A 23,046-nucleotide genomic window follows, 5' to 3' on the forward strand; every position below is an offset into this window, starting at 1 on the left:
TGCCCCCTGCGCCCTATGACTGCCTGCCCCCTGCGCCCTATGACTGCCTGCTCCCTGCCCCCTATGACTGCCTGCTCCCTGCCCCCTATGACTGCCTGCTCCCTGTGCCCTATGACTGCCTGCTCCCTGTGCCCTATGACTGCCTGCCGCCTGCGCCCTATGACTGCCTGCCCCCTGCGCCCTATGACTGCCTGCCCCCTGCGCCCTATGACTGCCTGCCCCCTGCGCCCTATGACTGCCTGCCCCCTGCGCCCTATGACTGCTTGCTCCCTGTGCCCTATGACTGCCTGCTCCCTGTGCCCTATGACTGCCTGCTCCCTGTGCCCTATGACTGCCTGCTCTCTGTGCCCTATGACTGCCTGCCCCCTGCGCCCTATGACTGCCTGCCCCCTGCGCCCTATGACTGCTTGCTCCCTGTGCCCTATGACTGCCTGCCCCCTGCGCCCTATGACTGCCTGCCGCCTGCGCTCTATGACTGCTTGCTCCCTGTGCCCTATGACTGCCTGCCCCCTGCGCCCTATGACTGCCTGCCGCCTGCGCCCTATGACTGCCTGCCCCCTGCGCCCTATGACTGCCTGCCCCCTGCGCCCTATGACTGCCTGCTCCCTGTGCCCTATGACTGCCTGCTCCCTGTGCCCTATGACTGCCTGCCGCCTGCGCCCTATGACTGCCTGCCCCCTGCGCCCTATGACTGCCTGCCCCCTGCGCCCTAGGACTGCCTGCCCCCTGCGCCCTAGGACTGCCTGCCCCCTGCGCCCTATGACTGCCTGCCCCCTGCCCCCTATGACTGCTTGCTCCCTGCGCCCTATGACTGCCTGCCCCCTGCGCCCTATGACTGCCTGCCCCCTGCGCCCTATGACTGCCTGCCCCCTGCGCCCTATGACTGCCTGCCCCCTGCGCCCTATGACTGCCTGCCCCCTGCGCCCTATGACTGCCTGCCCCCTGCGCCCTATGACTGCCTGCCCCCTGCGCCCTATGACTGCCTGCCCCCTGCGCCCTATGACTGCCTGCCCCCTGCGCCCTATGACTGCCTGCCCCCTGCGCCCTATGACTGCCTACCAACACTGCCCTCCTCTGTGTCTCGGCTTTTCCTTAGCTGGCTTCTTGCCTTGCTCTTCTTGTCCCCAGTCGCCCACCTCCCCTAGGTCCCTCCATCCTTTCGCCTTGTGCCCATATCCTCCTCATTTTGCCCGGTTTGCCCCCTCTAAGATCACTTGCCCATCCTGTCTTCTCTTATTCGCCCACTTTCTACCCTTCGCCCCCCACGTCTGACTCATTCCCCCCTTTAGTACCCATGTGGCTCCAGTTATTGTAGAACTTCCGGTAACAAGATTTTGTTCCCAGTAGCAGCTTATTCTGGGATTTGTAGTTCATTCACACTCACATAAGGTGTCATTGGGTTGTGCAGAATAGCGCCTCCTTGTGGCAGAGCCCTGGCACAGGTGGTGGCGCATGGGAGGACCTTTACCACATATTACTAGATGGATGGCAGCAGTGTCAGGCGTGGGGGGCCGCACAGTCAGCCTGTTGTGGCCCCCTGATTGCTGCTCGAGCCTCTGACCCCCAGACATCTCTAGATCCGCAGTCAGTGCCAGACATAGACGTGTGCCATGTGGTGCCCAGCAGGAGCCTTGTGCCAGCCAAGATGTGGCTGCATTTCCCCGAGGCACAGATCATTCATATATTGCTCCCTATGACGTGGGACTTGTCGCTGGCTTAGTGCCAGGGTGGTGGTCTGTGCCAGGTGGGCAGCCGTGGCACAGGATGGCTCCCGATATCTGCATAGGAGGAAGCCTTTTTTCCCATTTCCTCCGGACAGCGCCTCTCTTGATTGTGGTTGTGGCTGATATTGCAGTTCATCCACAGTCATTGGCGAGCATGGTGCCGTTTGCATCGCCGGACCCTTTTTTCACCGCTCTACCTGCCTTCCCGCCACCTGTTTCACCACCTACGTCTATGCCGCCACCATCTGCTGTCACCCACCTGTGCGCCCAGTAGCTGCCCACCAGCCTTGCCAGTGCCTGCTCTCTGTTATCAGCCATTTCATCCTAGGCTGTGTACTTTGGTGGGACGCGCAGACTCCTCCGCGCCCCTAGAGTGACATTTACGTCCATCTTATCACGCTCCTGGACCTTTTTCAACTTTTGGGTTAATGACCCTTTACGCACCCCCTCTACCTTTTCCCCATAGCCTCCTTATATAAATGTCCCCCCAGGGTCAGTAAAGAGTTAATATGTGCCAATCCGCTAATGGTGTGTGTGGGGGGGGCAACTCCACTTACCGTTTGGGTTTAACCCTTTACGTGATTGCAGGTGTGGGCAGTAGTTGGACCCCATGTCATCTGACGCCTGCTGTGGACTACGACCCCCATCGGGTTACCTGGCTGCTCACCTTTTTTTCCATTTCAGTTCCAGCAATCCTGGGGTTAATGCGGTTTACCTGGCGCCGGGTTAACCCCTCCTGCGCCGCCCCAGCAGCGCTCCGCTCCCATATGTGATGTTTCCCCAAGTTGTTTTTCAGCGAGATGGGAATTTTTTAATTTTTTTTTTCATGTATCTGAGCATAAAAACACAATTTGGCAGCTCCGGAGGGAGAACCGGCTGTTTGCTGCCTACATCCTGCGAAATCTCAGCGCGCCGAGCCGCAAACCCAACTGGGACATTTGGCGCGCACTCACACGTCGGGGACATACGGGGGGATGCGGGCGCTCATAGCAACGCTGCAGAGCTCCGCACCAAGACCGCCGCGTCCCCTCATTCCTCTGCAGTCGGGAGGAGTCGCGCAATTCTGCAACTGTAAAATAACAAACAATAAAAAAGTCTTTTAAAAAAAAATTGTCAAAAACTTCTGTAAAAGCCGCAAATATCAGAAACCCTCTTCCCGCAGCAGCGTCTCCTCCTCAGGTCACCCCCATAGCAGCGTCTCCTCCTCAGGTCACCCCCATAGCAGCGTCTCCTCCTCAGGTCACCCCCATAGCAGCGTCTCCTCCTCAGGTCACCCCCATAGCAGCGTCTCCTCCTCAGGTCACCCCCATAGCAGCGTCTCCTCCTCAGGTCACCCCCATAGCAGCGTCTCCTCCTCAGGTCACCCCCATAGCAGCGTCTCCTCCTCAGGTCACCCCCATAGCAGTGTCTCCTCCTCAGGTCACCCCCATAGCAGCGTCTCCTCCTCAGGTCACCCCCATAGCAGTGTCTCCTCCTCAGGTCACCCCCATAGCAGCGTCTCCTCCTCAGGTGACCCCCATAGCAGCGTCTCCTCCTCAGGTCACCCCCATAGCAGCGTCTCCTCCTCAGGTCGCCACCATAGCAGCGTCTCCTCCTCAGGTCACCCCCATAGCAGTGTCTCCTCAGGTGACCCTCTCCCCTCAGAAGCGTCTCCTCCTCAGGTGACCCTCTCCCCTCAGAAGCGTCTCCTTCTCAGGTGACCCTCTCCCCGCAGCAGCGTCTCCTCCTCAGGTGACCCTCTCCCCTCAGCAGCGTCTCCTCCTCAGGTGACCCTCTCCCCGCAGCAGCGTCTCCTCCTCAGGTGACCCTCTCCCCGCAGCAGTGTCTCCTCCTCAGGTGACCCTCTCCCCTCAGAAGCGTCTCCTCCTCAGGTGACCCTCTCCCCTCAGAAGCGTCTCCTCCTCAGGTGACCCTCTCCCCGCAGCAGCGTCTCCTCCTCAGGTGACCCTCTCCCCTCAGCAGCGTCTCCTCCTCAGGTGACCCTCTCCCCGCAGCAGCGTCTCCTCCTCAGGTGACCCTCTCCCCGCAGCAGCGTCTCCTCCTCAGGTGACCCTCTCCCCGCAGCAGCGTCTCCTCCTCAGGTGACCCTCTCCCCGCAGCAGTGACTCATCCTCAGGTTACCCTCTCCCCTCAGCAGTGTCTCCTCCTCAGGTGACCCTCTCCCCGCAGCAGCGTCTCCTCCTCAGGTGACCCTCTCCCCTCAGAAGCGTCTCCTCCTCAGGTGACCCTCTCCCCTCAGCAGCGTCTCCTCCTCAGGTGACCCTCTCCCCTCAGCAGCGTCTCCTCCTCAGGTGACCCTCTCCCCTCAGCAGCGTCTCCTCCTCAGGTGACCCTCTCCCCTCAGCAGCGTCTCCTCCTCAGGTGACCCTCTCCCCTCAGCAGCGTCTCCTCCTCAGGTGACCCTCTCCCCGCAGCAGCGTCTCCTCCTCAGGTGACCCTCTCCCCGCAGCAGCGTCTCCTCCTCAGGTGACCCTCTCCCCGCAGCAGTGTCTCCTCCTCAGGTGACCCTCTCCCCTCAGCAGCGTCTCCTCCTCAGGTGACCCTCTCCCCTCAGCAGCGTCTCCTCCTCAGGTGACCCTCTCCCCTCAGCAGCGTCTCCTCCTCAGGTGACCCTCTCCCCGCAGCAGTGACTCCTCCTCAGGTGACCCTCTCCCCTCAGAAGCGTCTCCTCCTCAGGTGACCCTCTCCCCTCAGAAGCGTCTCCTCCTCAGGTGACCCTCTCCCCTCAGAAGCGTCTCCTCCTCAGGTGACCCTCTCCTCTCAGCAGCGTCTCCTCCTCAGGTGACCCTCTCCCCTCAGCAGCGTCTCCTCCTCAGGTGACCCTCTCCCCTCAGCAGCGTCTCCTCCTCAGGTGACCCTCTCCCCTCAGCAGCGTCTCCTCCTCAGGTGACCCTCTCCCCTCAGAAGCGTCTCCTCCTCAGGTGACCCTCTCCCCTCAGAAGCCTCTCCTCCTCAGGTGACCCTCCCCCGCAGCATCGTCTCCTCCTCAGGTGACCCTCTCCTCGCAGCAGCGTCTCCTCCTCAGGTGACCCTCTCCCCGCAGCAGCGTCTCCTCCTCAGGTGACCCTTTCCCCTCAGAAGCGTCTTCTCCTCAGGTGACCCTCTCCCCTCAGAAGCGTCTCCTCCTCAGGTGACCCTCTCCCCTCAGAAGCGTCTCCTCCTCAGGTGACCCTCTCCCCGCAGCAGCGTCTCCTCCTCAGGTGATCCTCTCCCCGCAGCAGCGTCTCCTCAGGTGACCCTCTCCCCTCAGCAGCGTCTCCTCCTCAGGTGAACCTCTCCCCTCAGCAGCGTCTCCTCCTCAGGTGACCCTCTCCCCTCAGCAGCGTCTCCTCCTCAGGTGACCCTCTCCCCGCAGCAGCGTCTCCTCCTCAGGTGACCCTCTCCCCGCAGCAGCGTCTCCTCCTCAGGTGACCCTCTCCCCTCAGAAGCGTCTCCTCCTCAGGTGACCCTCTCCCCTCAGCAGCGTCTCCTCCTCAGGTGACCCTCTCCCCTCAGCAGCGTCTCCTCCTCAGGTGACCCTCTCCCCTCAGCAGCGTCTCCTCAGGTGACCCTCTCCCCTCAGCAGCGTCTCCTCCTCAGATGACCCTCTCCCCTCAGCAGCGTCTCCTCCTCAGGTGACCCTCTCCCCGCAGCAGTGTCTCCTCCTCAGGTGACCCTCTCCCCTCAGCAGCGTCTCCTCCTCAGGTGACCCTCTCCCCTCAGCAGCGTCTCCTCCTCAGGTGACCCTCTCCCCTCAGCAGCGTCTCCTCCTCAGGTGACCCTCTCCCCGCAGCAGTGACTCCTCCTCAGGTGACCCTCTCCCCTCAGAAGCGTCTCCTCCTCAGGTGACCCTCTCCCCTCAGAAGCGTCTCCTCCTCAGGTGACCCTCTCCCCTCAGAAGCGTCTCCTCCTCAGGTGACCCTCTCCCCTCAGCAGCGTCTCCTCCTCAGGTGACCCTCTCCCCTCAGCAGCGTCTCCTCCTCAGGTGACCCTCTCCCCTCAGCAGCGTCTCCTCCTCAGGTGACCCTCTCCCCTCAGCAGCGTCTCCTCAGGTGACCCTCTCCCCTCAGCAGCGTCTCCTCCTCAGATGACCCTCTCCCCTCAGCAGCGTCTCCTCCTCAGGTGACCCTCTCCCCGCAGCAGCATCTCCTCCTCAGGTGACCCTCTCCCCGCAGCAGCGTCTCCTACTCAGGTGACCCTCTCCCCTCAGAAGTGTCTCCTCCTCAGGTGACCCTCTCCCCGCAGCAGCGTCTCCTCCTCAGGTGACCCTCTCCCCTCAGCAGCGTCTCCTCCTCAGGTAACCCTCTCCCCTCAGCAGCGTCTCCTCCTCAGGTGACCCTCTCCCCGCAGCAGTGACTCCTCCTCAGGTGACCCTCTCCCCTCAGAAGCGTCTCCTCCTCAGGTGACCCTCTCCCCTCAGAAGCGTCTCCTCCTCAGGTGACCCTCTCTCCTCAGAAGCGTCTCCTCCTCAGGTGACCCTCTCCCCTCTGCAGCGTCTCCTCCTCAGGTGACCCTCTCCCCTCAGAAGCGTCTCCTCCTCAGGTGACCCTCTCCCCGCAGCAGCGTCTCCTCCTCATGTGACCCTCTCCCCTCAGAAGCGTCTCCTCAGGTGACCCTCTCCCCTCAGCAGCGTCTCCTCCTCAGGTGACCCTCTCCCCTCAGAAGCGTCTCCTCCTCATGTGACCCTCTCCCCTCAGAAGCGTCTCCTCCTCAGGTGACCCTCTCCCCTCTGCAGCGTCTCCTCCTCAGGTGACCCTCTCCCCTCAGAAGCGTCTCCTCCTCAGGTGACCCTCTCCCCTCAGAAGCGTCTCCTCCTCAGGTGACCCTCTCCCCTCAGAAGCGTCTCCTCCTCAGGTGACCCTCTCCCCTCTGCAGCGTCTCCTCCTCAGGTGACCCTCTCCCCTCTGCAGCGTCTCCTCCTCAGATGACCCTCTCCCCTCAGCAGCGTCTCCTCCTCAGGTGACCCTCTCCCCTCAGCAGCGTCTCCTCCTCAGGTGACCCTCTCCCCTCAGAAGCGTCTCCTACTCAGGTGACCCTCTCCCCTCAGAAGTGTCTCCTCCTCAGGTGACCCTCTCCCCGCAGCAGCGTCTCCTCCTCAGGTGACCCTCTCCCCTCAGCAGCGTCTCCTCCTCAGGTAACCCTCTCCCCTCAGCAGCGTCTCCTCCTCAGGTGACCCTCTCCCCGCCGCATTGACTCCTCCTCAGGTGACCCTCTCCCCTCGAAGCGTCTCCTCCTCAGGTGACCCTCTCCTCTCAGAAGCGTCTCCTCCTCAGGTGACCCTCTCCCCTCAGAAGCGTCTCCTCCTCAGGTGACCCTCTCCCCTCTGCTGCGTCTCCTCCTCAGGTGACCCTCTCCCCTCAGAAGCGTCTCCTCCTCAGGTGACCCTCTCCCCTCAGCAGCGTCTCCTCCTCAGGTGACCCTCTCCCCTCAGCAGCGTCTCCTCCTCAGGTGACCCTCTCCCCTCAGCAGCGTCTCCTCCTCAGGTGACCCTCTCCCCTCAGCAGCGTCTCCTCAGGTGACCCTCTCCCCTCAGCAGCGTCTCCTCCTCAGATGACCCTCTCCCCTCAGCAGCGTCTCCTCCTCAGGTGACCCTCTCCCCGCAGCAGCATCTCCTCCTCAGGTGACCCTCTCCCCGCAGCAGCGTCTCCTACTCAGGTGACCCTCTCCCCTCAGAAGTGTCTCCTCCTCAGGTGACCCTCTCCCCGCAGCAGCGTCTCCTCCTCAGGTGACCCTCTCCCCTCAGCAGCGTCTCCTCCTCAGGTAACCCTCTCCCCTCAGCAGCGTCTCCTCCTCAGGTGACCCTCTCCCCGCAGCAGTGACTCCTCCTCAGGTGACCCTCTCCCCTCAGAAGCGTCTCCTCCTCAGGTGACCCTCTCCCCTCAGAAGCGTCTCCTCCTCAGGTGACACTCTCTCCTCAGAAGCGTCTCCTCCTCAGGTGACCCTCTCCCCTCTGCAGCGTCTCCTCCTCAGGTGACCCTCTCCCCTCAGAAGCGTCTCCTCCTCAGGTGACCCTCTCCCCGCAGCAGCGTCTCCTCCTCATGTGACCCTCTCCCCTCAGAAGCGTCTCCTCAGGTGACCCTCTCCCCTCAGCAGCGTCTCCTCCTCAGGTGACCCTCTCCCCTCAGAAGCGTCTCCTCCTCATGTGACCCTCTCCCCTCAGAAGCGTCTCCTCCTCAGGTGACCCTCTCCCCTCTGCAGCGTCTCCTCCTCAGGTGACCCTCTCCCCTCTGCAGCGTCTCCTCCTCAGGTGACCCTCTCCCCTCAGAAGCGTCTCCTCCTCAGGTGACCCTCTCCCCTCAGAAGCGTCTCCTCCTCAGGTGACCCTCTCCCCTCTGCAGCGTCTCCTCCTCAGGTGACCCTCTCCCCTCTGCAGCGTCTCCTCCTCAGATGACCCTCTCCCCTCAGCAGCGTCTCCTCCTCAGGTGACCCTCTCCCCTCAGCAGCGTCTCCTCCTCAGGTGACCCTCTCCCCTCAGAAGCGTCTCCTACTCAGGTGACCCTCTCCCCTCAGAAGTGTCTCCTCCTCAGGTGACCCTCTCCCCGCAGCAGCGTCTCCTCCTCAGGTGACCCTCTCCCCTCAGCAGCGTCTCCTCCTCAGGTAACCCTCTCCCCTCAGCAGCGTCTCCTCCTCAGGTGACCCTCTCCCCGCAGCAGTGACTCCTCCTCAGGTGACCCTCTCCCCTCGAAGCGTCTCCTCCTCAGGTGACCCTCTCCTCTCAGAAGCGTCTCCTCCTCAGGTGACCCTCTCCCCTCAGAAGCGTCTCCTCCTCAGGTGACCCTCTCCCCTCTGCTGCGTCTCCTCCTCAGGTGACCCTCTCCCCTCAGAAGCGTCTCCTCCTCAGGTGACCCTCTCCCCTCAGAAGCGTCTCCTCCTCAGGTGACCCTCTCCCCTCAGAAGCGTCTCCTCCTCAGGTGACCCTCTCCCCTCAGCAGCGTCTCCTCCTCAGGTGACCCTCTCCCCGCAGCAGCGTCTCCTCCTCATGTGACCCTCTCCCCTCAGAAGCGTCTCCTCAGGTGACCCTCTCCCCTCAGCAGCGTCTCCTCCTCAGGTGACCCTCTCCCCTCAGCAGCGTCTCCTCCTCATGTGACCCTCTCCCCTCAGAAGCGTCTCCTCCTCATGTGACCCTCTCCCCTCTGCAGCGTCTCCTCCTCAGGTGACCCTCTCCCCTCTGCAGCGTCTCCTCCTCAGGTGACCCTCTCCCCTCAGAAGCGTCTCCTCCTCAGGTGACCCTCTCCCCTCAGAAGCGTCTCCTCCTCAGGTGACCCTCTCCCCTCTGCAGCGTCTCCTCCTCAGGTGACCCTCTCCCCTCAGAAGCGTCTCCTCCTCAGGTGACCCTCTCCCCTCAGAAGCGTCTCCTCCTCAGGTGACCCTCTCCCCTCAGAAGCGTCTCCTCCTCAGGTGACCCTCTCCCCTCAGCAGCGTCTCCTCCTCAGGTGACCCTCTCCCCGCAGCAGCGTCTCCTCCTCAGGTGACCCTCTCCCCGCAGCAGCGTCTCCTCCTCAGGTGACCCTCTCCCCTCAGCAGCGTCTCCTCCTCAGGTGACCCTCTCCCCGCAGCAGCGTCTCCTCCTCAGGTGACCCTCTCCCCTCAGCAGCGTCTCCTCCTCAGGTGACCCTTTCCCCGCAGCAGCGTCTCCTCCTCAGGTGACCCTCTCCCCTCAGCAGCGTCTCCTCCTCAGGTGACCCTCTCCCCGCAGCAGCGTCTCCTCCTCAGGTGACGCTCTCCCCTCAGCAGCGTCTCCTCCTCAGATGACCCTCTCCCCTCAGCAGCGTCTCCTCCTCAGGTGACCCTCTCCCCGCAGCAGCGTCTCCTCCTCAGGTGACCCTCTCCCCGCAGCAGCGTCTCCTCCTCAGGTGACCCTCTCCCCGCAGCAGCGTCTCCTACTCAGGTGACCCTCTCCCCTCAGAAGTGTCTCCTCCTCAGGTGACCCTCTCCCCGCAGCAGCGTCTCCTCCTCAGGTGACCCTCTCCCCTCAGCAGCGTCTCCTCCTCAGGTAACCCTCTCCCCTCAGCAGCGTCTCCTCCTCAGGTGACCCTCTCCCCGCAGCAGTGACTCCTCCTCAGGTGACCCTCTCCCCTCGAAGCGTCTCCTCCTCAGGTGACCCTCTCCTCTCAGAAGCGTCTCCTCCTCAGGTGACCCTCTCCCCTCAGAAGCGTCTCCTCCTCAGGTGACCCTCTCCCCTCTGCTGCGTCTCCTCCTCAGGTGACCCTCTCCCCTCAGAAGCGTCTCCTCCTCAGGTGACCCTCTCCCCTCAGAAGCGTCTCCTCCTCAGGTGACCCTCTCCCCTCAGAAGCGTCTCCTCCTCAGGTGACCCTCTCCCCTCAGCAGCGTCTCCTCCTCAGGTGACCCTCTCCCCGCAGCAGCGTCTCCTCCTCATGTGACCCTCTCCCCTCAGAAGCGTCTCCTCAGGTGACCCTCTCCCCTCAGCAGCGTCTCCTCCTCAGGTGACCCTCTCCCCTCAGCAGCGTCTCCTCCTCATGTGACCCTCTCCCCTCAGAAGCGTCTCCTCCTCCTCAGGTGACCCTCTCCCCTCTGCAGCGTCTCCTCCTCAGGTGACCCTCTCCCCTCAGAAGCGTCTCCTCCTCAGGTGACCCTCTCCCCTCAGAAGCGTCTCCTCCTCAGGTGACCCTCTCCCCTCAGAAGCGTCTCCTCCTCAGGTGACCCTCTCCCCTCTGCAGCGTCTCCTCCTCAGGTGACCCTCTCCCCTCAGAAGCGTCTCCTCCTCAGGTGACCCTCTCCCCTCAGAAGCGTCTCCTCCTCAGGTGACCCTCTCCCCTCAGCAGCGTCTCCTCCTCAGGTGACCCTCTCCCCGCAGCAGCGTCTCCTCCTCAGGTGACCCTCTCCCCGCAGCAGCGTCTCCTCCTCAGGTGACCCTCTCCCCTCAGCAGCGTCTCCTCCTCAGGTGACCCTCTCCCCGCAGCAGCGTCTCCTCCTCAGGTGACCCTCTCCCCTCAGCAGCGTCTCCTCCTCAGGTGACCCTTTCCCCGCAGCAGCGTCTCCTCCTCAGGTGACCCTCTCCCCGCAGCAGCGTCTCCTCCTCAGGTGACCCTCTCCCCGCAGCAGCGTCTCCTCCTCAGGTGACGCTCTCCCCTCAGCAGCGTCTCCTCCTCAGGTGACCCTCTCCCCTCAGCAGCGTCTCCTCCTCAGGTGACCCTCACCCCGCAGCAGCGTCTCCTCCTCAGGTGACCCTCTCCCCGCAGCAGCGTCTCCTCCTCAGGTGACCCTCTCCCCGCAGCAGCGTCTCCTCCTCAGGTGACCCTCTCCCCTCAGCAGCGTCTCCTCCTCAGGTGACCCTCTCCCCGCAGCAGCGTCTCCTCCTCAGGTGACCCTCTCCCCTCAGCAGCGTCTCCTCCTCAGGTGACCCTCTCCCCGCAGCAGCGTCTCCTCCTCAGGTGACCCTCTCCCCGCAGCAGCGTCTCCTCCTCAGGTGACCCTCTCCCCGCAGCAGCGTCTCCTCCTCAGGTGACCCTCTCCCCTCAGCAGCGTCTCCTCCTCAGGTGACCCTTTCCCCGCAGCAGCGTCTCCTCCTCAGGTGACCCTCTCCCCGCAGCAGCGTCTCCTCCTCAGGTGACCCTCTCCCCGCAGCAGCGTCTCCTCCTCAGGTGACGCTCTCCCCTCAGCAGCGTCTCCTCCTCAGGTGACCCTCTCCTCTCAGCAGCGTCTCCTCCTCAGGTGACCCTCTCCCCGCAGCAGCGTCTCCTCCTCAGGTGACCCTCTCCCCTCAGCAGCGTCTCCTCCTCAGGTGACCCTCTCCCCGCAGCAGCGTCTCCTCCTCAGGTGACCCTCTCCCCGCAGCAGCGTCTCCTCCTCAGGTGACCCTCTCCCCGCAGCAGCGTCTCCTCAGGTGACCCTTTCCCCGCAGCAGCGTCTCCTCCTCAGGTGACCCTCTCCCCGCAGCAGCTTCTCCTCAGGTGACCCTCTCCCCGCAGCAGCGTCTCCTCCTCAGGTGACGCTCTCCCCTCAGCAGCGTCTCCTCCTCAGGTGACCCTCTCCCCTCAGCAGCGTCTCCTCCTCAGGTGACCCTCTCCCCTCAGCAGCGTCTCCTCCTCAGGTGACCCTCTCCCCGCAGCAGCGTCTCCTCCTCAGGTGACCCTCTCCCCTCAGCAGCGTCTCCTCCTCAGGTGACCCTCTCCCCGCAGCAGCGTCTCCTCCTCAGGTGACCCTCTCCCCTCAGCAGCGTCTCCTCCTCAGGTGACCCTCTCCCCGCAGCAGCGTCTCCTCCTCAGGTGACCCTCTCCCCGCAGCAGCGTCTCCTCCTCAGGTGACCCCCCATAGCAGCGTCTCCTCCTCAGGTGACCCCCCATAGCAGCATGTCAGCCGCAGGTGTAGCTACCATTAGTCATACCAGACCCTTTAGTCATTAGATCTCGGTGTCGGAGTTTCCATTCTCCCATCTTCCATTATTTCTTCAGCTGGTAATGTCATTAATGGCGGCTCCCATTGATCGGCAGCCTCCATTTCTATACTTCCTTTCTGTAGCCGAGTTCAGGGTCTCCCCTGTGTAACCTCGTTACCTCGGCCAGACACCATTACGCCACGTTATAATATCCATCTCAGGAGGAAGTCGTCGTAGGGCGATCACTCAGCGTGTGGAAACGATCGGCCATCTTTAGCTTTGTTACACAGATCGCTCAGCACATGAGGAATGACAGGCAGGTGTGGAAACAATGCTGCAAAGTAAGACGCTTCCAAAATAGAAGTGAATGAACAAATGAGAAATCTTGCCCACAGTTTATGGAGGATCTCGGCAGTAGGTTGTTCCAAACATCTTGGAGGACTGAGCCCAGATCTTCTGTGTATGAGGCTTGAGCAGATCCTTCAGGCGATCCCAGACAGACTGGATCATGTGAGATCAGGACTCCAGGGCCGGATCACCATTTCCAGGACTCCTCATTCTTAATGACAATTCTTCATGAAGACGACTTCTCCAAACAGTAGCTGATGAGTAGTCGCTGCCAGTTCTGAGCTGAGGGCACTGCTGGACATCTTCCGATATCATAGGGAAGTAACATAGTGTATCGTTCATCTGCTGCACTAAGTTTCCTTGACCGATCACTGCGTCTATGGTCCCCGACATTGCCCATTTATTATACCCAATGCTGAGAAATCCAAACAGATATTTATCCATCATGTAACACCATCAGGAGGCATCTGATCGGCTCCAAATTTATTCTGCAGCTGGACAACGATCCCCAACATCCAGCCAGTGCCATTAAGAACGAGGAGTCCTGGAGTTGATGATCCGTCCCGACAGAGCACTAACCTCACATCATCCCGTCTGTCTGGAATCACAGGAAGACACAGAAGGATCCGCACAAGCCTCATACACAGGAGACTGGGGGTCAGTGATACAAGATGTTTGGAAGAACCTCCTGTCAAGTTCCTTCATAATCTGTGTACAAGTGATGAGATGAAGTGCTGGAGGTGCTGCGCGGTCAGCAGATACTGATGGAGGCGACGGGCGGTCAGCAGATAGTGATAATGGAGGCTACGGGCGGTCATCAGATAGTGATAATGGAGGCTACGGGCGGTCATCAGATAGTGATGATGGAGGCTACGGGTGGTCAGCAGATACTGATGATGGAGGCGATGGGTGGTCACCAGATACTGATGATGGAGGCGATGGGTGGTCACCATATACTGATGATGGAGGCGACGGGCAGTCAGCAGTTACTGATGATGGAGGCGACGGGCAGTCAGCAGATACTGATGATGGAGGCGACAGGCAGTCAGCAGATACTGATGATGGAGGCGATGGGCAGTCAGCAGATACTGATGATGGAGGCGACGGGCAGTCAGCAGATACTGATGATGGAGGCGACGGGCAGTCAGCAGATACTGGTGATGGAGGCTACGGGTGGTCAGCAGATACTGATGATGAATGCAACAGTCGGTTACCAGATATCAATGATGGAGGCGACAGGCGGTCACCAGATACTGACAATGGAGGTGACAGGTGGTCATCAGATACTGACAATGGAGGTGATGGGCGGTCATCAGATACTGATGATGGAGGTGACGGGCGGTCATCAGATACTGATGATGAAGGTGACTGGCGGTCATCAGATACTGATGATGGAGGTGACGGGCGGTCATCAGATACTGATGATGGATGTGACGGGCGGTCATCAGATACTGATGTTGGAGGTGACGGGCGGTCATCAGATACTGATGATGGAGGTGCGGGCGGTCATCAGATACTGATGATGGAGGTGACGGGCGGTCATCAGATACTGATGATGGAGGTGACGGGCGGTCATCAGATACTGATGATGGAGGGGACAGGCGGTCACATACTAATGGAGGTGACAGGCGGTCATCAGATACTGTATCTAATGCTTGTATCTAATCCCATCCTGTATAATACTGACTGCTGAGCCATGTATCTAATCCTCTCCTGTGTGATACTGACTGCGCCATGTATCTAATCCTCTCCTGTGTGATACTGACTGCTGAGCCTTGTATCTAATCCTCTCCTGTGTGATACTGTCTGCTGAGCTGTGTATCTAATCCTATCCTGTGTGATACTGACTGCTGAGCCGTGTATCTAATCCTCTCCTGTGTGATACTGACTGCTGAGCCGTGTATCTAATCCTCTCCTGTGTGATACTGTCTGCTGAGCCGTGTATCTAATCCTCTCCTGTGTGATACTGTCTGCTGAGCCGTGTATCTAATCCTATCCTGTGTGATACTGAATGCTGAGTCGTGTATCTAATCCTTTCCTGTGTGATACTGACTGCTAAGCCGTGTATCTAATCCTCTAATCCTCTACTGTGTGATACTGACTGCTGAGCCGTGTATCTAATCCTCTCCTGTGTGATACTGACTGCTGAGCCTTGTATCTACTCCTCTCCTGTGTAATACTGTCTGCTGAGCCGTGTATCTAATCCTCTCCTTTGTGATACTGACTGCTGAGCCGTGTATCTAATCCTATCCTGTGTGATACTGACTGCTGAGCCGTGTATCTAATCCTATCCTGTGTGACACTGACTGCTGAGCCGTGTATCTAATCCTATCCTGTGTGATACTGTCTGCTGAGCCGTGTATCTAATCCTCTCCTGTGTGACACTCACTGCTGAGCCGTGTATCTAATCCTATCCTGTGTGATACTGACTGCTGAGCCGTGTATCTAATCCTATCCTGTGTGATACTGACTGCTGAGCCGTGTATCTAATCCTCTCCTGTGTGATACTGACTGCTGAGCCGTGTATCTAATCCTATCCTGTGTGATACTGTCTGCTGAGCCGTGTATCTAATCCTATGCTGTGTGACACTGACTGCTGAGCCGTGTATCTAATCCTATCCTGTGTGATACTGACTGCTGAGCCGTGTATCTAATCCTCTCCTGTGTGATACTGACTGCTGAGCCGTGTATCTAATCCTCTCCTGTGTGATACTGTCTGCTGAGCCGTGTATCTAATCCTATCCTGTGTGATACTGTCTGCTGAGCCATGTATCTAATCCTATCCTGTGTGATACTGTCTGCTGAGCCGTGTATCTAATCCTATCCTGTGTGACACTGACTGCTGAGCCGTGTATCTAATCCTATCCTGTGTGATACTGTCTGCTGAGCTGTGTATCTAATCCTCTCTTGTGTAATACTGACTGCTGAGCTGTGTATCTAATCCTATCCTGTGTGATACTCCCTGCTGAGCTGTGTATCTAATCCTATCCTGTGTGATACTGACTGCTGAGCCGTGTATCTAATCCTCTCCTGTGTGATACTGACTGCTGAGCCGTGTATCTAATCCTATCCTGTGTGATACTGACTGCTGAGCCGTGTATCTAATCCTATCCTGTGTGATACTGACTGCTGAACCGTGTATCTAATCCTATCCTGTGTGATACTGACTGGTGAGCCGTGTATCTAATCCTCTCCTGTGTGATACTGACTGCTGAGCCGTGTGTCTAATCCTATCCTGTGTGATACTGACTGCTGAGCCGTGTATCTAATCCTATCCTGTGTGATAGTGACTGCAGAGCCGTGTATCTAATCCTATCCTGTGTGATACTGTCTGCTGAGCCGTGTATCTAATCCTCTCCTGTGTGATACTGACTGCTGAGCCGTGTATCTAATCCTATCCTGTGTGATACTGACTGCTGAGCCGTGTATCTAATCCTATCCTGTGTGATACTGACTGCTGAACCGTGTATCTAATCCTATCCTGTGTGATACTGACTGGTGAGCCGTGTATCTAATCCTCTCCTGTGTGATACTGACTGCTGAGCCGTGTGTCTAATCCTATCCTGTGTGATACTGACTGCTGAGCCGTGTATCTAATCCTATCCTGTGTGATAGTGACTGCTGAGCCGTGTATCTAATCCTATCCTGTGTGATACTGTCTGCTGAGCCGTGTATCTAATCCTATGCTGTGTGACACTGACTGCTGAGCCGTGTATCTAATCCTATCCTGTGTGATACTGTCTGGTGAGCCGTGTGTCTAATCCTATCCTGTGTGATAGTGACTGCTGAGCCGTGTATCTAATCCTATCCTGTGTGATACTGTCTGCTGAGCCGTGTGTCTAATCCTATCCTGTGTGATACTGACTGCTGAGCCGTGTATCTAATCCTATCCTGTGTGATACTGTCTGCTGAGCCGTGTATCTAATCCTATCCTGTGTGACACTGACTGCTGAGCCGTGTATCTAATCCTATCCTGTGTGATACTGTCTGCTGAGCTGTGTATCTAATCCTCTCTTGTGTAATACTGACTGCTGAGCTGTGTATCTAATCCTATCCTGTGTGATACTCCCTGCTGAGCTGTGTATCTAATCCTATCCTGTGTGATACTGACTGCTGAGCCGTGTATCTAATCCTATCCTGTGTGATACTGACTGCTGAACCGTGTATCTAATCCTATCCTGTGTGATACTGACTGGTGAGCCGTGTATCTAATCCTCTCCTGTGTGATACTGACTGCTGAGCCGTGTATCTAATCCTCTCCTGTGTGATACTGACTGCTGAGCCGTGTATCTAATCCTCTCCTGTGTGATAAGGTCTTCTGAGCCGTGTATCTCATCCTCTCCTGTGTGATACTGACTGCTGAGCCGTGTATCTAATCCTCTCCTGTGTGATACTGACTGCTGAGCCGTGTATCTAATCCTATCCTGTGTGATACTGACTGCTGAGCCGTGTATCTAATCCTATCCTGTGTGATACTGACTGCTGAACCGTGTATCTAATCCTATCCTGTGTGATACTGACTGGTGAGCCGTGTATCTAATCCTCTCCTGTGTGATACTGACTGCTGAGCCGTGTATCTAATCCTCTCCTGTGTGATACTGACTGCTGAGCCGTGTATCTAATCCTCTCCTGTGTGATAAGGTCTTCTGAGCCGTGTATCTCATCCTCTCCTGTGTGATACTGACTGCTGAGCCGTGTATCTAATCCTCTCCTGTGTGATACTGACTGCTGAGCCGTGTATCTAATCCTATCCTGTGTGATACTGACTGCTGAGCCGTGTATCTAATCCTATCCTGTGTGATACTGACTGCTGAACCGTGTATCTAATCCTATCCTGTGTGATACTGACTGGTGAGCCGTGTATCTAATCCCCTCCTGTGTGATACTGACTGCTGAGCCGTGTATCTAATCCTCTCCTGTGTGATACTGACTGCTGAGCCGTGTATCTAATCCTATCCTGTGTGATAGTGACTGCTGAGCCGTGTATCTAATCCTATCCTGTGTGATACTGTCTGCTGAGCCGTGTATCTAATCCTATGCTGTGTGACACTGACTGCTGAGCCGTGTATCTAATCCTCTCCTGTGTGATACTGTCTGCTGAGCCGTGTGTCTAATCCCCTCCTGTGTGATACTGACTGCTGAGCCGTGTATCTAATCCCGTCCTGTGTGATACTGACTGCTGAGCCGTGTGTCTAATCCCCTCCTGTGTGATACTGACTGCTGAGCCGTGTATCTAATCCCCTCCTGTGTGATACTGACTGCTGAGCCGTGTATCTAATCCTCTCCTGTGTGATACTGACTGCTGAGCCGTGTATCTAATCCCCTCCTGTGTGATACTGACTGCTGAGCCATGTATCTAATCCTCTCCTGTGTGATACTGACTGCTGAGCCGTGTATCTAATCCTCTCCTGTGTGATACTGACTGCTGAGCCGTGTATCTAATCCCCTCCTGTGTGATACTGACTGCTGAGCCGTGTATCTAATCCTCTCCTGTGTGATACTGTCTGCTGAGCTGTGTATCTAATCCTGTGATAGAGAATCTCAGCACTATACGTCATGGAGACAGTGATTATGGCGGTGTGGTCGGTATTGGGTTGCTGTTTTCAGGATCTTGGCTAATTACGGTATATCTTTTGTTTTGCACTGTGTAAATAAAGTTTGTTGAAGCCACACATTCACTGTGTTCATGTTACCATTCAAATGTGATCTTGTTGCCCAGAGAAACCAATCAGAGCTCTGCTTTGATTTTGTAAACAACTTTAGAAAAACGAAAGCTGAATGCTGATTGGTTGCTATGCGCAACATGGCCACCTAGTAACTGAGGCCTAGTATGTCAACACATCTTTCACTCTCTTCAATAAACTTTATTTATAATGTAAGTTTGGAAAATTTTTTTCCCCACCAGTTTCCATTTGAGGTTCCTGTTGAGATGTTGACGCATCATTAACAACGTCTTCTTTCTTCTTAGGGTGAAGCTTTGGGCAGACATGTTTGGCAGTGAGATGTACGCATTGGTCACTAAATACTCGGGCTCCCTACTCTTACAGAAGGTTGGTGAAGGCGTATGGCTGCCATCTCTTATTCTTGTAATGTATATGAAGGTGATCTGTGCAGTAGATAATGTGCGAGTTTCCGATTCTGTGCAGCGTATACGGGGGGGATCAAATTTCTTAATAACATGAATAACATGTGAATAATATCCGGCCCCATCACCCCCCCAGTGTATAACTTATGGCTCCATCGCCTGCTGGTGTGTAAGATTCAGACCCTCACCCCCCAGTGTATAGCCCCCCACCTTGCCCTCAGTGTATAACATCCAACCCCATTTCTCCATTGTATAACATCCGCCTCCCCCCCGGTGTATAACATCCGGTCCCCCTGCCCCCCCGGTGTATAACCTCCGGTCCCCCCGGTGTATAACATCCGGTCCCCCCGGTCCCCTCCCCCCGGTGTATAACCTCCGGTCCCCCCGGTGTATAACATCCGGTCCCCCCGCCCCCCCCCCCCCCCGGTGTATAACCTCCGGTCCCCCCGGTGTATAACATCCGGCCCCCCCCGGTGTATAACCTCCGGTCCCCCCGGTGTATAACATCCGGTCCCCCCGGTGTATAAACTCCGGTCCCCCCCGGTGTATAACATCCGGTCCCCCCGCCTCCCCCCCGTGTATAACATCAGCTCACATCACCCCTCGGTGTATAACATCCGGCCCCATTGCTCTGGTGTATAACACCGGGGCCCATCACTCCCCTTGTATAACATTTGTACCATTGCACCCCGGTGTATGACATCTGCCCTTTCGCCATGTCGGCTGCCTTTGCTACCAGCGTGATTCTGTAATAGGAGCCGCCTGTGAAACAAAACATTCATGACATTTCTTCCTCATGAATCTTCCCCATCACATGTGAGTGAAATTATTGAGCAATGGAAGGAAAGTCAGCCACCAAGTGGAGACCCCACAACATTATAAAGCGGGGGGGCCGAGTTCTGATGAACTGAGGGTAAAAAAGTCACCACTGCTCTGCTGACCCCATAACTACAGAATACAAACCTCCTCTGGTATTAACATCAGCACAAACACTGCGCCCCTGCCAAGTGCTTCATGGCCGAGCAGCTGCATGCAGCCATACATCACCAAGCACAATGCCGAGCATCGGATAGAGTGGAGTTAAGCTGCCACCACTGGACTCTGGAGGAGACGTGTTCTGTGCAGTGATGGATCACACTCTATCTGTGTCTGATGGAGGAGTCTGGGTTTGGTGATTCCTGATGGACGTTAACCCCTTACTGCATTGTGCCCCTGTACAGATGGTGGAGGAAGATAATGCCAAGGGCTTGTTATCAAGGGGCGGCCTCAGACTCTCAGCTCCAGTGATCCTATTGCTTCAGCACAAGACATTGTGGACATAGTATGTATGTTCCATATTTACTTTTTTTGCTGTACAGTGCAGTCTTTATGGTATTCTGTGCAGCAAAAAAGATATCGGCCCAGGCGGGCTAGACGCAGACAGGTGCCCCACATTCGCCAGGCTGCGCTGATGATGTGTCACGGGATTAAGTAGGTCACATGGCCTCTATGAGGACAGATAGGCCGGCCGGATTAAGAATAACCAGGGACGGGATTAGTGTGGTACACACGTGCCATGAGCCACACTGCTGTCAGCGTGTGCCCGCAGCGCAGTGTGCCCGCACCGCAGTGTGCCCGCACCGCAGTGTGCCCGCAGCGTAGTGTGCCCGCACCGCAGTGTGCCCGCAGCACAGTGTGCCCGCACCACAGTGTGCCCGCACCGCAGTGTGCCCGCAGCACAGTGTGCCCGCACCGCAGTGTGCCCGGGCTGGAGATTGTGCACTGCAAATGTATCACACGAAGATGATTACATGGGCAGGGAGACGCACGGCCGGCGCTCACATTTTTGCTCACAGATTTGCAGCTGCGACGCTGAGCGCGTGGATCTGAAGGATTAGTGTTTGCTCTTTTCTGACATCGCTGTCCAGTCGTTCTGTTCCTAGGAAAGTTGGGTGACACATTTTATTGCCGTCATTGGGCTCCCATGAGAGTTTTGTTACCTGGCTTTCCTAGATCCTTGGCCGCTCTATTAGTTCACACCAAGATTTTTCATAAATAGGTAATAAAGGAAAAGCATTTGAATAGAATTTGTAAGAACCTGACAGATGAGAACAGTGATTAATATGTCTATATATAGGGAAAATCCCGTATGTCAAGGAATGAAAGGGTTTATCATCTCACTTACTATACAGCGCTATGTACTGGGGGATTAACAGGTCACTACAGGATCACATAATCTGACAGAACGTGATCTCCACGTGGGTCTCCTGCCAAGTGCTGTCCAATAAGCCTGTGCTGCAAGAAATCTGCCCTCACTAATGATGGACGACGCGCTGCTGTAGAATATAACTACTATAATACTGCCCCTATGTACAGGAATATAACTACTATAATACTGCCCCCTATGTACAAGAATATAACTACTATAATACTGTCCCTATGTACAAGAATATAACTACTATAATACTGCCCCAATGTACAAGAATATAACTACTATAATACTGCCCCCTATGTACAAGAATATAACTACTATAATACTGTCCCTATGTACAAGAATATAACTACTATAATACAGCTCCTATGTACAAGAATATAACTACTATAATACTGCTCCTATGTGCAAGAATATAACTATTATAATACTGCTCCTATGTACAAGAATATAACTACTATAATACTGCCCCTATGTGCAAGAATATAACTACTATAATACTGCTCCTATGTACAAGAATATAACTACTATAATACTGCTCCTATATACAAGAATATAACTACTATAATACTGCCCCTATGTGCAAGAATATAACTACTATAATACTGCTCCTATATACAAGAATATAACTACTATAATACTGCCCCTATGTGCAAGAATATACTATAATACTGCTCCTATATACAAGAATATAACTACTATAATACTGCCCCTATGTGCAAGAATATAACTACTATAATACTGCCCCTATGTGCAAGAATATAACTACTATAATACTGCCCCTATGTACAAGAATATAACTACTATAATACTGCCCCTATGTACAAGAATATAGCTACTACAATACTGCTCCTATGTACAAGAATATAACTACTATAATACTGCCCCTATGTGCAAGAATATAGCTACTATAATACTGCTCCTATATACAAGAATATAACTACTATAATACTGCCCCTATGTGCAAGAATATAACTACTATAATACTGCTCCTATATACAAGAATATAACTACTATAATACTGCCCCTATGTGCAAGAATATAACTACTATAATACTGCTCCTATATACAAGAATATAACTACTATAATACTGCCCCTATGTGCAAGAATATAACTACTATAATACTGCCCCTATGTGCAAGAATATAACTAATATAATACTGCCCCTATGTACAGGAATATAACTACTCTAATACTGCCCCTATGTACAAGAATATAACTACTATAATACTGCTTCTATGTGCAAGAATATAACTACTATAATACTGCCCCTATGTGCAAGAATATAACTACTATAATACTGCCCCTATGTGCAAGAATATAACTACCATTATACTGCCCCTATGTACAAGAATATAACTACTATAATACTGCCCCTATGTACAAGAATATAACTACTATAATACTGCTTCTATGTGCAAGAATGTAACTACTATAATACTGCCCCTATGTGCAAGAATATAACTACTATAATACTGCTCCTATAAACAAGAATATAACTACTATAATACTGCCCCATGTGCAAGAATATAACTACTATAATACTGCCCCTATGTACAAGAATATAACTACTATAATACTGCCCCTATGTGCAAGAATATAACAACTATAATACTGCTCCTATGTACAAGAATATAACTACTATAATACTGCTCCTACATACAAGAATATAACTACTATAATACTGCCCCTATGTGCAAGAATATAACTACTATAATACTGCTCCTATATACAATAATATAACTACTATAATACTGCCCCTATGTGCAAGAATATACTATAATACTGCTCCTATATACAAGAATATAACTACTATAATACTGCCCCTATGTGCAAGAATATAACTACTATAATACTGCCCCTATGTGCAAGAATATAACTACTATAATACTGCCCCTATGTACAAGAATATAACTACTATAATACTGCCCCTATGTACAAGAATATAGCTACTACAATACTGCTCCTATGTACAAGAATATAACTACTATAATACTGCCCCTATGTGCAAGAATATAGCTACTATAATACTGCTCCTATATACAAGAATATAACTACTATAATACTGCCCCTATGTGCAAGAATATAACTACTATAATACTGCTCCTATATACAAGAATATAACTACTATAATACTGCCCCTATGTGCAAGAATATAACTACTATAATACTGCCCCTATGTGCAAGAATATAACTACTATAATACTGCCCCTATGTACAAGAATATAACTACTATAATACTGCTTCTATGTGCAAGAATATAACTACTATAATACTGCCCCTATGTGCAAGACTATAACTACTATAATACTGCCCCTATGTGCAAGAATATAACTACTATAATACTGCTCCTATGTACAAGAATATAACTACTATAATACT

General features: G+C 54.8%; 1 protein-coding gene across 11 annotated transcripts in view; it reads left to right on the plus strand.

Moving 5' to 3' along the window:
- CACNA2D4 (calcium voltage-gated channel auxiliary subunit alpha2delta 4) overlaps positions 1–23,046 on the plus strand; it is a 235,844-nt gene that overhangs the window by 4,020 nt on the left and 208,778 nt on the right. For all 11 annotated transcript variants that reach the window (XR_012220073.1, XR_012220074.1, XR_012220072.1 and 8 more), the window contains exon 2: positions 18,356–18,437. Coding sequence is in view for 8 of the 11 variants with exons in the window: in XM_073544132.1 (XP_073400233.1) it covers positions 18,356–18,437 (82 nt within the window). In the remaining 3 variants the exon portion in view is untranslated. The remainder of the gene's footprint in view (positions 1–18,355; positions 18,438–23,046) is intronic.

Source organism: Dendrobates tinctorius, unplaced genomic scaffold (assembly GCF_039654945.1).
Source record: "Dendrobates tinctorius isolate UK_male_01 unplaced genomic scaffold, ASM3965494v1 ptg000136l, whole genome shotgun sequence".
Taxonomy (NCBI): domain Eukaryota; kingdom Metazoa; phylum Chordata; class Amphibia; order Anura; family Dendrobatidae; genus Dendrobates; species Dendrobates tinctorius.